Source organism: Simochromis diagramma, unplaced genomic scaffold (assembly GCF_900408965.1).
Source record: "Simochromis diagramma unplaced genomic scaffold, fSimDia1.1 OVJJ01000656.1, whole genome shotgun sequence".
In the NCBI taxonomy this organism is placed as follows: domain Eukaryota; kingdom Metazoa; phylum Chordata; class Actinopteri; order Cichliformes; family Cichlidae; genus Simochromis; species Simochromis diagramma.
In genome coordinates, this window is record NW_024387038.1 from 462502 (window position 1) to 477482 (window position 14981).

Genomic DNA, 14981 nt, shown 5'->3' on the forward strand with positions numbered 1-14981 from the left:
TCTGAACAAACCATTATTTGTAACCAAAACGGTCAAAAGCTCATCTTAAAAATGAAGCCGTGACAAATGAATACAGAGCTGAGGTATGAGGTCCTTTTAATGTGTTCCTGTTTGAAGCTCATTGATTGCTTTGTGCTTATTCTCCTGTGTATTTGTCACTGTGAGATCCTTTCAGTGTTTGCTCCTGCTTTCAGCTGATTTCAAACATCATGTTGATGTTTGTGTTCACCTGTACATCTGTGGTTTCATGTCTGTGGCTGCACTGTTTTTGACTTTCTATCACAGTCACGTCAGCACTGACAAGCTTGAAGTCGAGGAAGACTGTGTCCAGCAGGAGGCTGAGTGGATCTCAAAGTCTTTGCCCCCCCTGCAAAAACCTCCTCTCCCAGTGGGAGCTGGAGTGCCTTGGGTAAGAGTCGTGAACATATGTTCAGTATGCAGCCAGTATTCAGCTAAAGTCAGTGACTTGAAGAGCAACAGAAACATGTACAAGGAGGAGAAAATCTTCTGACTTCCTCCTCTTTGTGCTCGTGTTTGAGATTGCCTAACCTGAAGCAGACGTGCTACATGAACCCCACTCTACAAGCATGATTGCTCTTTCCTTTATCCACCAAGTTTGCAAATCATTACCAGGAAATATAAACTAACCTTCTCTCTTCTTCACCGAGTTCCTCCGCTGAGTTCTCCGCTCGAGTGTGAGTCCTCTGAGCTATAGGCAGATGTAGGTGTCACCAACAAGTCTTACCTCTGCCCTGTTAGACTTCACATTAACCTCAAGATGTTGAGCTGCAAAAAGTAGGAACATGGTAAACTTTGAATGTTTTAATGTTGCTGTTGATATTTCTTAATCACCGTGAGTATGTAATGTTTGAAATTATGGGATTCTGCAGAGGTGGTGTGCAGTTCTTTAGGTGGGAGGACTACCTTCTTACTTTCAGGTATGTGTGCAGGCACTGCTTTGACTTTCGGAGTCAAAAAAGTCAAACTGCAGAGGGTTATTTACTGGACTTTTAGAATTAGTGAGACTGTAAATTATGTCATCACCTGCACTAATTGGAGGTCACTAATCCTGGCATGAGTAAACAAATTAAAGTCCTCAAACTAACTGAGAGAAGTAAAACTGACTGTTTTTTCTTATTTAGTGCAACAGATCCTCAAGTACTGAAACATATTGTAGCTTTCATCTGGCTGAGCCTTTTCTCTTTAGATTTATAACATTTACACACTGTGCCTGAGAGAAAACACACTTGACTGACTGCAATAATATTCAAACGCCACTAGATGTCCCCCTAATGCCTCTTATCATCCAGCCTCTGTGTTGGTCTTCCAGTTCGGCCTGTTTTCAGTGTGGTTGTAGCCCATGGGGCTTGGCCTTTAATATGGAGATGGTACAAGGGCTTGCTCCAAACTGTGCCATAGGCCCTCTTCAGATCAGTCAAACATGGCACAAAACAGGTAGCCAATCAGAATTGCAAAACAGGAGCAAAAGAAACTGTTCGGCACTGGCAGAGAAGATTTGGTAAGTTTTTCATGGGCGCAAACATCGCACTCAACTCTGCTGCCCAACCAACAAATGGGTTGAGCAGCAGCATCATTTGAGTGAAAAGGCGGGGCTCTAGAGTGCGACCAATTTCTCAACGGTGCAAAAAATAAAAAATAATAATAAAATAAAATCAAAAAATCAAAAATCGAATGGCCCCATTCGGCAAAAACAAAAAAACAAAAGTCTCCGCACTCTGATAGTCTCCATGTGATCAACAACAACAAACACACATTATGCCCATATCATGGTCTAAACCAATCAGAGATAGTCAGGGGCGGGACTTCTCTGATTGGCCGTGGTCCAGATATTTCTGTAGCTCTTCTTGTCTACATTTGATAGAGGGAGGTGAGTAGCGTGATTAACGCAATATCGATTCATTAAATCCTGAATCGACTTTTAAGTATAAACGTATTTTTGACAGAAACGCCAGAATCTCAGGTTAAAGCTCACAAAACTATTTCAACAACCACCAAACAGCTAAAACGGTAAATGAGAGCAGGTTAACGGATTCGGCATAAAAACGTCAGAATCAGCGAGATGTCGGTTTTCTGACCTAACGACACGTACACGGACACGCTGTCGGGGCTGAAAGTCGAAAGCACAGATCCGGTCTTTGTGTTTACGTCACTTTTTTTGTGCTAGATTCTGATGCTGCAGGTTTTTTTTCACTCTCCAACCAAAACTGACTGAACCAGCAGCAAAAAAAGATCCAAACTATGCTTCACATTTGATAAACATCGTCACGAATTCCCTCTTACTTTTGCTGTTTTGCTTCCACCACCATAAAATAGCACATCTGGCACAGCTGCTCTCTCTCTCAGTATACTTCAACAACAGTTTTCTGTCTCAAATCTGTTTTCTGCATTATTCGTTTGCTTATTACGCACAAGTTATGTACAGTGCTGTCGGCTACTGTTTTTGTTTTTGTTTTTCAAAAATGACCTCCACAAGAAAGCGTAATGTCTGCTGTTTAATAGCGAAGAAATTTCAACTTTTTAAATATTTACATTTTTTAAAATTTAATTTTTTCTAAATTATGCCAAATTACTGCTAAATGATCAGAATTATAATATTTCTGAGTGTCTGAGGCAAAATTGAATCAAATCGAATCGGGACTTTGTGAATCAGAATTAAATGGATTATAGAAATCAGTGATGATACCCAGCCCTAGTGAGTAGCCTAGGCCCGACAGAAGTGGATGTAGCTGTGGGTAATGAGAAAAGATGAAAAGAAGGATTGATAACTTTTTCATTAAGGCCTGATCTGTCTGAAATTCATAGCCAGTGCTCTGACACAGAGCCATCAACGCTGAAAAAGCACAGTGTATCCAGAAAGCTCATTATATGCTGTGCTAAATGCACTGCCCAAGTTTCCCCTCTCCCCACTGCCTTTAAGCAGCAGTCAGCAGCAAACAGGTCGTCAGAGGAGGCCGATGTGATTAAGTTTAACATTGTCTACAATATTGCCAAAGAGTGCCAAAGTGCCAAAGCACTTTAAGCACAAGCACTTTTTAAGTAACTTATCCTTCCTATAGAACTGTGCTCCAAATAAACAACTTTGTTAGTTAATCATTTACAAATCAATAATGTCTGTATGGACAGCAACTTAAAAAAAAAAAGTGAACTTGATTAAGCAATGCGGTTGAAAAATTTGGGTGCACCTAGCCTTTGTTTTGTGCAGCATTTACAGGGTGTAAACCCACTTCCCTTTGGGGAAGGTTTTGTTTAAAGTTTGCTTGGTCACCTGGTTAGATTTACTGCTTCTGTGATTCTTGAGTCACTTGAGTCTTGTGATAGTCGTGAACAAAGCTGAACTTCTGTGTCTTCTTCTTTTGAAGTTTTCATTGGAGACGATGCTTGACACGTACACACTGACATACGTCCACAGACGTAGACCTCCATTTGTGGTCGTAGGTAAGAACTGGTGCCACGCTGACCTCAGCAGGACCATCATCAGACAGATGACTTTAATATGTGTTCTGTTTTTGTCTCAGGATGTTTCCAGGTGATTTTGTTTGTCATGCACATTGCTCAGCTCATCATGGGTAAGCACAGGTGCACTCACTGTTAGACAGATGTAGACATTTTCATAAATGTATACAGTTAGGTATTTTTCTGTGTCCTAAAAGGAGCATTGAACCTCCATGACTGTCCCAGGGAGCCCTTTATTCCCATCTACCTGCTGGTGGTTGGAGTGGTGACCTTGCTGTTCTCCATCCTTCAGTGTTGCCGCAACTGCAGGAGCGCCTGGAGCTGCCTCGTTTCACTCTTCGTCTTCTGCTGGTTCATTGCTGGTAAGCTGAAAAATGGAAGAAAGCAGTTTTGTTTTGTTTGTTTGCTTCCCAGAAAGCAAATGTAAGACTCAGCGTGTAGGTAAAAACTTCAGACATTCTCACCCAATTACTTCCTGATCTTACTGCTCATATGTTACTTCCACTGGTTGCCTTGGTTACCTCCTCCAGACCACACTATTTATGTGTGTTGCTGCATTGTTAAATAAACTAACACTGTCTGCACTTCAGTCAAATCTTGATTGTTTGATTTTAAATTCACTCTGCTGGTGAACAGAGGTAAATAAAATAATGTGGAACCCATTGATTTCATGTATGAAAGTTCTTGGTATCGGCAGCACCAAAAAACCAATAAAGCATGTGAGAGAAACAGATATAGTAGGTGTACCATAATAACAAACATTCATCAGCGTTATGTTAATGAATCACACAAGTGCACTGGAGAAAGAAAATAAATAATAATCATGAAACTCTTCACTTCTATATTAAACATTTTATTTTTGCTCTGTCTTTCAGGAAACGTGTGGATCTACTCCGTCTATGAGCCCAACTACAATAAGACAGCGAGCCCGGATATGTACTGCGACAAAACACTCTACCTGTTTGCCTTCTGGACCATGAACCTGAACTACATCCTTTTAGGCTTCTCGCTTATCTGTCCCTGTTGCTCGTGCTTTTTTGTTTTGCCTTTACCCTATGGTGAATAAACAAAAAGCAATGAATACTGTGGATGGTGGTTTATATTGAATAATGATTTAAAAGGTCATCTTATGTCATGTCGTAATATGGCACGTTCATCATTGGCTGATGTGTTAACAGGTTCCTTTCATGTGAGAATATGAAAGTAAAGACATTGTTGTATTATTTTAATGTTGCCTCTTGAGCTTCGCTAGTTTTGTGTTTCTTTAGTATAAAGTTGAATGTCTTTCATTATTCATATTGCTCCTCTGGCAGTTCTCATTCACTAACTTGTGCTGTGACTGTTAGTCGAAGTAGTTTGGACTTTCCAGCAGTAACGTTGTGACTTTAAGGATAAAGTCACACGCAGTCATGGTCAGAGTGGTTGCATACATACAGGTGTCAGCACTGGTTTCTGGGTCTCTCAGCAGAACATTCAAAGGTAAACATCTGTAACTTGCTTTATCCAAGTGGGTCTGTAGAACATTTTTTATGAACGAGTGCATTTATATAATACTGTAATAATTCAAAGAAAAAAAGTGATGTTATTTCTTCATTTTTGTGGTTCTCAGTCAAGGCCACACATCTATATTAGAGACTCGGGGGGAGGAGACACGCAACCATGTGAGACAACATGACAAAGGATAAGAAGAGACTCTGACAAGAGATCCATTCAAGATAACAGGAGAAGAGGAAGCGGGTGGGAACACAGCTTAAACTGAACAGAAGACAGAGAACAACAATCACCAAAATAAAACAGGAAGAGAGACTAACAAGATTAACTTGAGACAAGTAAACAAGAGAACTAGATAGACAACAAAACAAATACAGAGACGAGACTGGAGGAACAGAATGATTAAGGAGAAAAGGAGAGTAACCAAATACTACATCACCAAGACAAAGAACTTAAGCATAACATAATTAAGTCTTGGCAAAAAAACCAAACAGAGACTGCTGGGTGATAATAAGGACATCAAGGTAAACAGAAATAATATGGTTTATATTACAGAAGTAAAACTCAAATGATCCTCAAACCCCCAGAAAACACAAAACCCCGAGTCCAAGACCCAGGGACCAACACAGGTCTGTATATGAAGCGTGTCACAGAAGAGCCAGAGAGTAGGGGTGAGCTATTGTACAAAGTAAGTTTGGCAGCTGTTAGTGTTGCATTTTGTTTTATGTTGAAAGGATTTGCTGTCACGTTCATCAAAAGGAGCTCAAAGCCACATCTTGGATCCTGACCTGACCGACACGCTCATATCTGTTAGTTGAATCCTTCTGTCGCTCTGCCTTTCAGCCTCAGATAATTTTATTTTGTGTCTCAATAAATCATGTTTAGTTATTGAAATACATATTATTTACATGACAAACATCTTTGTTTGTTTTCATTAAGATCGAGGACTTAAATAGGGGAAACATTTCATTTGAATCTTTAGAGTAAACAAAAGGAATTGGAACAAATGGTGTGTTTCTGTTACAGGCTGCTAGTAACAAATTGTATCTAAAGACAGATTTTTAGAAATCTAAAAATCAAAACCTTAAATTAACACAGGACTAGAAAAAAACCTAAAAATGTAAATTACATTAAAAATAAATAAGTGATAAATCACATCAACCCCCAAACTAAGGGTTCTTCCTTTATTCATGTTCCAGTTCTTCAAATGAGTTCTTTTAAATGTAGTTTCAAACGGTGCCAGCGTCTCTCACTGGGTTCAGCAGTCAACCCCTATGTGAAAAGGCTACTGTGGGGTCTTGGGTGCGAGTCTGTACCGGGTGTTCACTGCATGTCATTCCCCACATTTTCCTGCCTACTTTACTCACCTATCAAACTACAGGCTAAAAAGCCAAAATAAAATAAAAAAATAATCTAATCAGTAACCACAAAAACTCCTCTTCCTCTCAGTGCCATGAGAGCAAATGTTAAAGTGAAAGACGCTGTAACAGGAAGCTTAGACAACAACACTTTCACACACAATAAATATTACCAAGTTCTCAGGAAATCATTCTTTTCTTTGCTTCACAGACGGCACACAGACAGGTAGGGCTTCAACAGGATACTTAATGCTATCACATAACACATTTAAGCTTGATTTGTATGTTAAGTAATACTTTCACACACTTCGCATTTTCTGATTTGTCATCCTTCTGACACTCTTATCTTTGATTTATCTGACATATACAGACAACCTGAGCTCGTCTCACGGCTTCCTTTGTGTCTCTGTAGGCTTCATTACTAGCTCGTCATGATGCCAGAGAGTGATAGACCTCAACACACTTGCATACCTCAACCAATAAGTAAGAAAGTGATTTTGAACAGTTTTGCACACATCTGCTGCTGCTGCATGGTGTCATTTGTGAATGAAACCATATCGTGTCTGCTGTCCGTCAGATTTGATCTCCATGGTATTCTTCATCATGTTTGTTGTTCAGGGGATAGTTGGTAAGTGAGAGAGGCACTATAATCAGACTGAATTTATCTACATTCATTTAATGTGTTGGAAATAAAACTTGAAAATTGAAATGACATAATGAAATAATGAACTGTGGAACAGCAACTTGACACTCCTCATTTTCGTGTTTGTAGGATTTGTGCACATTAATAACTGTCCAAGGCGCCATTCATCCCCATCTATATGTTCCTCTGTGGTCTCATAATCGTCTTCTCTGTACTGAGCTGTTTGAAGAACTGGTGCAATATTTTCTGTTGCTAAATGAACAGACTAAATGAACAAGTAACTGAGAAATAGAAAATAATCCTCTCGATGACAAAATTAGGATTTAGCTAAAGGAGTGGCTGATTGCAGATTCCTCTTAGAAACACTGGTTACAGCGATGTCACATATAGGACTCTATCCACCAGTTTTTGGGGTATATTTACGTGCAATCATAGCAACACCTACAATAAAAAGAAATAAAAATAAACAAATAAATAAATAAATGTACAGAACAAAAAGAACTCAAATCTGACTTCTAGACAGCACATTTTTCTTCAAGTAATTTGCGCCACTTCTTCCAAGTCCAGCAAAGAACTGACTGCAATAACATTCAAAGACCACTAGATGTCCCCCTAATTCCTCTAATCACACAATCCTTAATGCCTCCCTTTTGATTTCAAGCATTTATTTTATTTTATTTTATTTTATTTTATTCATCACACCAGCCTTCGTCATGGCTGTAGTTACTGCTACTACTGATAAGAATAAAATTAAACATTATTACTCCTTCCTGATCAGTTTATCCAGCTCCAGTGCTGATCCCCCAGCAGACCACAGTAAAGTACGCTGTGCTCACCACAGCTGACTGATGGAAAATCAACATCACTTTGCTGCACATGTTTAAGGGTCACGGCTCTTACTGCACATCACCAAATCAGCGACCGCTCTGCCCAGCCTCACACACTGTGTCCAGTCTGTCAGATAGTCAGTAATCCATGAGATGGTGCACGTGTTTACTGACACTTCCTGTTGTCCTCCTCTCAGTAGCAGCAGTGGAATCAGAAATTAATAAAAACTTCTCAACAGATGGGCCATGTCACATGAAGTTTATTTACTGTAACATGCCAATAACAAATCTGAGTGCACCCAGTGTAAAAATGCTCAGTTAGTGCCTGATGACCTGAAGAAGATGAAGCTGCTGATGTCTCGTGTTTCATCATCATCCTCCATTGCTGATGCTAGCTGCAGCTCTGTCAGTGAATTTGGATTTCAGGCTCAACTACTGTACACTCTTCAGGTTTTAGATATATTTTCTGATTGACCGGGTGCTTTATCAGGTTTTATGTGTTGCCATGGTTATTTCTGAGAGCGTTGTCAAGTTATGAAAAGTTTAAACACGCATGAGACAACTTGCAGCTCACCACCGTTGTCTTGCCATCTTTGTTTGTTGGTCTTCAACACATCCGAAGATCGCTGCTCGCTCCTCTGACACTCTTGTTCTTCCTCTAATCCAGACGTGTTCTGGTACCAAAGTTTGACACCAGCTGATTTATTAGTACAGACGGTTGGTATCCTAAAAAGTAGAGTTTGGTATACAAACCTACTGTTTCTACTGTTGGCGTCTCCATCTTTGTAAGTCAGCCAGTGTGGTTGTGTTAGTCGCTCTGGCACAAACAGCACACCAAAGCTGATCCAAGTGTTCAGTGTGTTTGAGGTCAGGACTGCAGGCAGGTATTACCATCCAAACTCCACCTCTGTCTGGGCGAGCGTTGTAGCGATTGCCACTGGTTTCAGTCTTGTGTTCCCAGTGATGCGGATGCTGACGCACACTATCACAATGACTCCGAACTTTGCCTTAGTCTCTGTCATGGTATCTGTGTATCTTTGCTGTGTATCTTTACTGTTTCAAAAACAGTAACTGTAATTCAGAAAAAAAAGACAGATTTCGTGCAGTTTTCATTCATACTCACGATAAAATGAAAATGTACCTAAAGTAGGAGGAATTATCCTGGAATTTTGAACTGTTTGACATTTGCTGCACAGAGCCAACAACACCAAAAACAGTTTGGGGTGTTGTTCTTTAAGGAACATGGGTGAAGGACAAGTATTAAAGTGAAAGTCACTGTAAAAGGAAGTGTAGACAGCAACACTTTCAATCTGACTGCACTATATATTGCCAAGTTCTCATGAAACCGTTCTCTTCAAAGACAAAGACCTGTCAGTCGTGCAAACAGGTAGGCCTTAATCCAATCACTTAATACATTTAAGGTTTATTTGATAACTATTTGATATACATTTATATCCATTTGTTATTCAGATTTTCGACATGCTGTATGTTCAGTATCATTTCATTTTCACAGACTAACGAATAACTGTTTGTAATTTGTCATACTTATTCTAGACATATCGTTTCTTTTACCGGACATATAGACAGCTTGAGCATGTCTCACAGCCTTGTTTGTGTCTTTGTAGGTCCATTTATAATTAGTCATAATGCCAGAGAGTGAAAGACCTTATTTCACTTGGATACGTCAAACAATAGGTGAGAGAATGATTTAAAATGTTTTTGCACACGTCTGCGGCTGCAGCTTGGAGTCATTTGTGACTGAAATCACTTTGTGTCTGCCTTCCTTCAGCTTGCACCTTGCTGGTTTACCATATCATGTTTTTTCTTCAGGCGATCACTGGTAAGTGAGAGACGCTCCATATTCAGATCGCTTTCATTTAAATATATTTTATGAAAACAATGTTTAAAAAATGAAATAACCAAAATGATGTAATAACCATTTGACCGTCTTTATTTTCATACTTGTGGTTTGCAGGGTTGGTGCACATTAATGATTGTCGAATCGACCCCTTCATCCCCGTCTATCTGTCTGGTTATGGATTCATAGCCGTGTTCTGGTTGTGGTCTAAGAGGTGGTGTAGTATCATCCTTTGGTCTGCATCCATCGCCATTGTCTTTATGTGGTTCATCATGGGTAAGCGTTATAAATTACACAGTTTCTTAACAGTGCAGTACTGAGAAATATTACACACAGTCTGCATAGCATAAAAAAAAAATAACAACACGAAAACCCAGAGATTTTTCACAAGAGTAAAATTATTGGTGATTATTGGTGAAATGAACAAGTGGACAAATATCCCTATTGCTGCTTTGTGCTTGCTTGAAGTGTAAGAAGTTTCCATCACCCTTATTTCCTTTTACATGATCACAGTTTTAAATAATAAAGTTATTGTAGATGCAAATAATCTTCATGAGATTACTATGACTGAAGGTCAGGCTTCAGGCTGCAATGATACAAAAGAAGAACCACAATTCACAAACTGTGATGTGTTGTTTTCTGCTGCTTTCAAGTGCCCTAAATTCACTGGTGCAGCTTTTAAGAAGAAGAGCTTTGAAACTAAATAGAAATAAATAATTGAATAATTGATTTCATGCTCCCTCTGTTCCGTTTCTTCCTTGTCACTCTTGTCTCTGTGCTCCATGGTCTGTTTTTGTGCCTCCCTAAACCTGTCGTGTCCACGTCGCTGTGTCAAATCTGCTTCTCTGCTTCCTGTTTTATTTTGACAGTCTCCCGTCGGGGTGCGTAATGTCCTGTTTCGCCCACCTCAAAAAAGACATGTCAGCCACGTCTCCCAGCTGTTTCCTCTTGGTCTTGTTCACCACTTGTATTTAGTGTCTGCGTCTTTCCCTGCTCGTCGTCTTGTCGTACCCTGTGTGTGCGCATTTGTGTCTTCTTTTCCTGCCTCCTGCACACAGACCATGACGGTAGCCAATCATGATCAAGCTTTCTTAACTGATTCCCTTATATTTCTCCAGGTACCATTCGCATCTACTCCGTTTACCAACCTGACTACAACAAGAACACTAAAGACCCCGATCATTACTGCGACAAGACGCTCTACCTGTTTGCATTTTGGACCACCAACCTGGCCTTCGTCCTGTTAGCTGTTCTTTTTTGCTCGTATTCTTTAGCTGTTTATTTTCTGATAGAAAGTGATGATAATGAGACTCAAACGCTGCTTGGGGATAACCAAAATAATGCAATGTTTATAGTTTACTTTTTTCAAAGGCAAATCTCATTGAGACATGAGGTCTCAATTTCAAGAGCAACCTAAACATGACTGAATCGAAATCATAATTCAATTACTATATACAGCCAATTCACAACAATAGTAAAAACAGCTTAAAGTGCTCTGTATCATAAAGACCCCACAATACTAAAAAGAAACCCCAACAAGACACGACCCCCTATGATCAAACACTTGGCGAGAGTGGGAAGGAAAAACTCCCTTTTTAACTTAATCTCGGGAATCCCACAAGCATCCTTGGCTTATTGCAGCATAACTAAGGGAAGATAAGGGTCACCTGATCCAACTATAAGATTAATCAGAAAAGATAAGCATACAATTGATCAATATTATTGATTAATCATTATTGTTATCTGTGTTTTATGTACATTTGGAGCTTATCGCCCAGTATTTTATCTTGGTTAATACGGCAACGTGAAACTTTTGCAGTTACCATGTAAAATTACAATTAATGATTTATGTCTCATCTTTTTATTTAACCCTCTTTCCTTTTAAAAGTGTATATGATGTAATTTTTATGTATGTTAGTGAAATTCATGTGTTAGTTGTGTTTTATTTACTTGTAAATAAAAGAAAATAAGAATAACATGCTGTTGTTTTATTAGCCTTATTGTATCTTCTTCAGTTTTCATATTTCATATTTGATGCATATAGATCATACAGGTCATCGGTGTGATTTTTCCCCCCAGAAAAACCGAAGGAAATGGCTCAATACATTTTTAAACAATTTAAAAAGACTGTGGAATTCAGAATGGCAAAAATGAGTGAGAAGTGCCCTTAACCTCAAAAATATTCAAAATTCAGAACAGTCATTTTATCCTTAAAGTTTGGCCTGTTTGAAATGTACCCGTTTGTTCAGAGATGATACCAAGAAACACCACAAAAATTTAAAGAATAACTATCTAAGACTGTGTAAAAGCTGAATAAACGTGTGTAAAATAGTGTTTCTGTATATAGTTTGATGGGAGCTTATAGAAACTATCTGTTGTGGCATGTAACATGCTGTGCCAGCTTTTCACACCCGCACACTTCACCTTTTTACTATCAGTCTGGAAACATTAGCAAGGAAATAAGAACTGACTCGTGAAACTGAAAGCAGATGCTGTTGGTTGGTTTGCTCTTTGGTTTTGTCAGTTTTTCTTACAGGGGAAGTAAATAATTTTTCAGAAACAAAATTTAAATGTGAAGGATTTTTTTTAAAACTTTACAAAATTAATAAAATGAAGAAAAGCAAAAAAGTCAAATTAAACTATATGCACAAAAAAAAAAAACGAAGAAAAAATAAACAATCCGAGAACACAGCGCCAACCACTGTACTGTTAGGTAAAGTCACACTACATACATTCAGCATCCACTTTATTAGGTACGCCTGCTCTACTGCTCATTGCAGTAATTCAAATAATCGAATCAGATTTCCGCTGCATTTCAAAGCATTTAACTGAGAAATCTATTAACACAGTAAGCAAATATCTTTAGTAGTGAAGTATGTGGAGAAGCAATGAGAATATGAAAGACTTCATCATAAAAAAGGAGCAATCTCTCTCTCAGGAGAATAAACCATTGCCAGATGACGTTATGAGAATAGAACAAAACTGGTTACGAATGCCAACTACAGAGCAATCATCAGTCGCCCCCTCTGCATGCATGACATCAAGCTGTATGACAGGATTGAACGAAACATCCGCTGTGACACCGGAATGTCATTCAGACTGGTCGGATGGTAACGAAGAGAGAGAAGAGAGTCAGAAATGAGGGAATCGAACTACCAGAAGGCGAAATTGCAGACATCAATGACAGCTACAAGTCCCTGGGAGTCCCATGGTCTAATGGGAACCATGAACCATGCTAGGAACACTGCAACCACCAAGTACCTGCAGAGGGTCAGGCAAGTCCTGAGGAGTCAGCTGAACTGGAAGAACAAGATCCAGGCTATCACAGCCTCCCTGCGCCAGTGATCAGATACCCTGCTGGGATAATAAGCTGAGAAGTGCATCAATACAGTAATAAACAGAGGTGTGGACTCGAGTCACATGACTTGGACTCGAGTCAGACTCGAGTCATTAATTTTATGACTTTAGACTTGACTTGAAAAAATGTTCTAAGACTTGTGACTTGACTTGGACTTTTACACCAATGACTTGGGACTTGAATTGGACTTGAACCGGTTTACTTGAAAAGACTTGATATTTTACCCCAAATATAAAATTTAACATGCATATTATATAGAGATTGAAAATGTGACGTCATTCACGGGTAGAACCGCAAAGGATTCTGGGAACTCGTGGCAAGCGGTACTAGCGCACGCAGGCTTTCAATTGAAATCAGTTATACAGTGATAAAAAGAAACACAAAAATGTCAAGAAGCTGTTGTATTATTAACTGCAATAGCCGGTCGCATGACAGCCACGGGAAGCCGACGGGTAAAGAGATCGGTTGTTATCGGATTACGTCGTTGAAGAGAAATTGTTCGAGCCATGTTTCCGAAGTAACAAAGAGGCGACTGGATTGCAGCCATTCAAAGACCAAATATAACGTCCCAGAACACTCCAGCTCACAGGTTAGTCTGCTCCAAGCATTTCCACAAAGGTCAGTCTGCTGTTGTAGTTAATGCGTCATTTTTCTTAACATAATTGGTGATATAGGTTACAAGCAAGTCTGACGCTGAACAGAAATTGTCGCGCTATGCTCCTTTATTTATTGTGTTTATTGTGCATAAATAGTGAATTGTCCTGACACAATATTGCGTTTCGCTTCTGTTATTATGGTACATTGACAAAAACATATACTTTTATTCACAGGATAAAACAGTTGTTTTGTATCACTAATTGCCCAGTGCGATTACAGCATACAGTATTATTGTCACTGCTACATTTCTGTGATGCTACCAGAAATTATTTCCACTGCTAATTAATTACCATTGAGCTCAAAGGTCCTATTAATAAACGGTTAACGAATGTGTATTTATGACGACGATTTGTGAGACTGGTAAACTTATGATACGTACGATGGTCTTTACTTTCTACACGGTGCATTTCAAGGTCCTGTACCCATCCGTCGGTAAACTGTACCTGGGCTTGTTGCAGTGACCGGAAGTTACTAAACTTCATGAGTGTGTGCGCTCACTCCAAGAAGCGTATAATTATAAATATGCATATAAATATGCTACGATGAGATAGCTGACTTCATCTAACTAGCAAATGTTGTCCAGGCTACGTTGGTGATGCAGTTTTTTTTAATATGTATGATATTTTTGTCATGCGATTTTAAAGCCGGTCCTACAACCGCATCCAAGAATAACATGCAGCTTATCTCAGAACTGTCGGTGAAAATTATTCTTGGAGCTAGGTTTAATTGAGCTGCATTTTAAAGAGGTGCAATTTCACAATTTGTGTATATTTTCTAAGTTCACTATTTTGTCATGTGTTGAGAAAAACACAGATTTAAAAATTACATGGTCTAATATTTACATTTAGCATATAACTGCAACATGCTTTTTTTCGGGGGGTTTTTAAAGACTCGAAAGGACTTGAAATTCAAAATTTCAGACTTGTGACTTTACTTGGACTTTTACACCAGTGACTTGAGACTCGACTCTGACTTGCCTGACATTACTTGAGACTTGACTTGAGACTTGAGGATAAAGACTTGAGACTTGACTTGAGACTTGAGGATAAAGACTTGAGACTTGACTTGAGACTTGAGGATAAAGACTTGAGACTTACTTGAGACTTGCAAAACAATGACTTGGTCCCACCTCTGGTAATAAATATCTTTAGTGAAGCATAGTTACAGTAAAAGTGTGTATAAAAACAATGAGAAAGACTCATGTAGGTGTGGAAATGCAATACTGGTTTGGGAACACCATTAAGAGTGCTTATTATGACTTTTCTGCTGTGAGAATTGCAATAAGGCAATCGTGACACATGCTTTTATGCTTTTA

At 39.0% G+C, this 14981-nt stretch overlaps 2 protein-coding genes across 3 annotated transcripts; both read left to right on the forward strand.

Annotated features, from left to right (window-relative positions):
* Positions 1 to 1803: 1803 nt before the first annotated feature.
* On the forward strand, positions 1804 to 4701 carry LOC120740922 (transmembrane protein 272-like). Of its 2 annotated transcripts, none has more exons than XM_040043462.1 (5): positions 1804 to 1888; positions 3381 to 3456; positions 3537 to 3587; positions 3700 to 3836; positions 4350 to 4701. In XM_040043462.1, the coding sequence occupies exons 3-5, from the start codon at positions 3538 to 3540 to the stop codon at positions 4538 to 4540; spliced, it is 378 nt and encodes a 125-aa protein (XP_039899396.1). In that variant the 5' UTR covers positions 1804 to 1888; positions 3381 to 3456; position 3537; the 3' UTR covers positions 4541 to 4701. The 2 variants fall into 2 exon arrangements, with proteins under 2 accessions (XP_039899396.1, XP_039899395.1); XM_040043461.1 differs by having other exon boundaries at positions 1806 to 1888; positions 3672 to 3836; positions 4350 to 4696.
* Positions 4702 to 8868: 4167 nt separating this feature from the next.
* LOC120740917 (transmembrane protein 272-like) lies at positions 8869 to 11629 on the forward strand. The gene is made up of 5 exons (XM_040043454.1): positions 8869 to 9180; positions 9419 to 9488; positions 9583 to 9633; positions 9769 to 9927; positions 10770 to 11629. The coding sequence occupies exons 2-5, from the start codon at positions 9440 to 9442 to the stop codon at positions 11066 to 11068; spliced, it is 558 nt and encodes a 185-aa protein (XP_039899388.1). The 5' UTR covers positions 8869 to 9180; positions 9419 to 9439; the 3' UTR covers positions 11069 to 11629.
* Positions 11630 to 14981: the final 3352 nt, after the last annotated feature.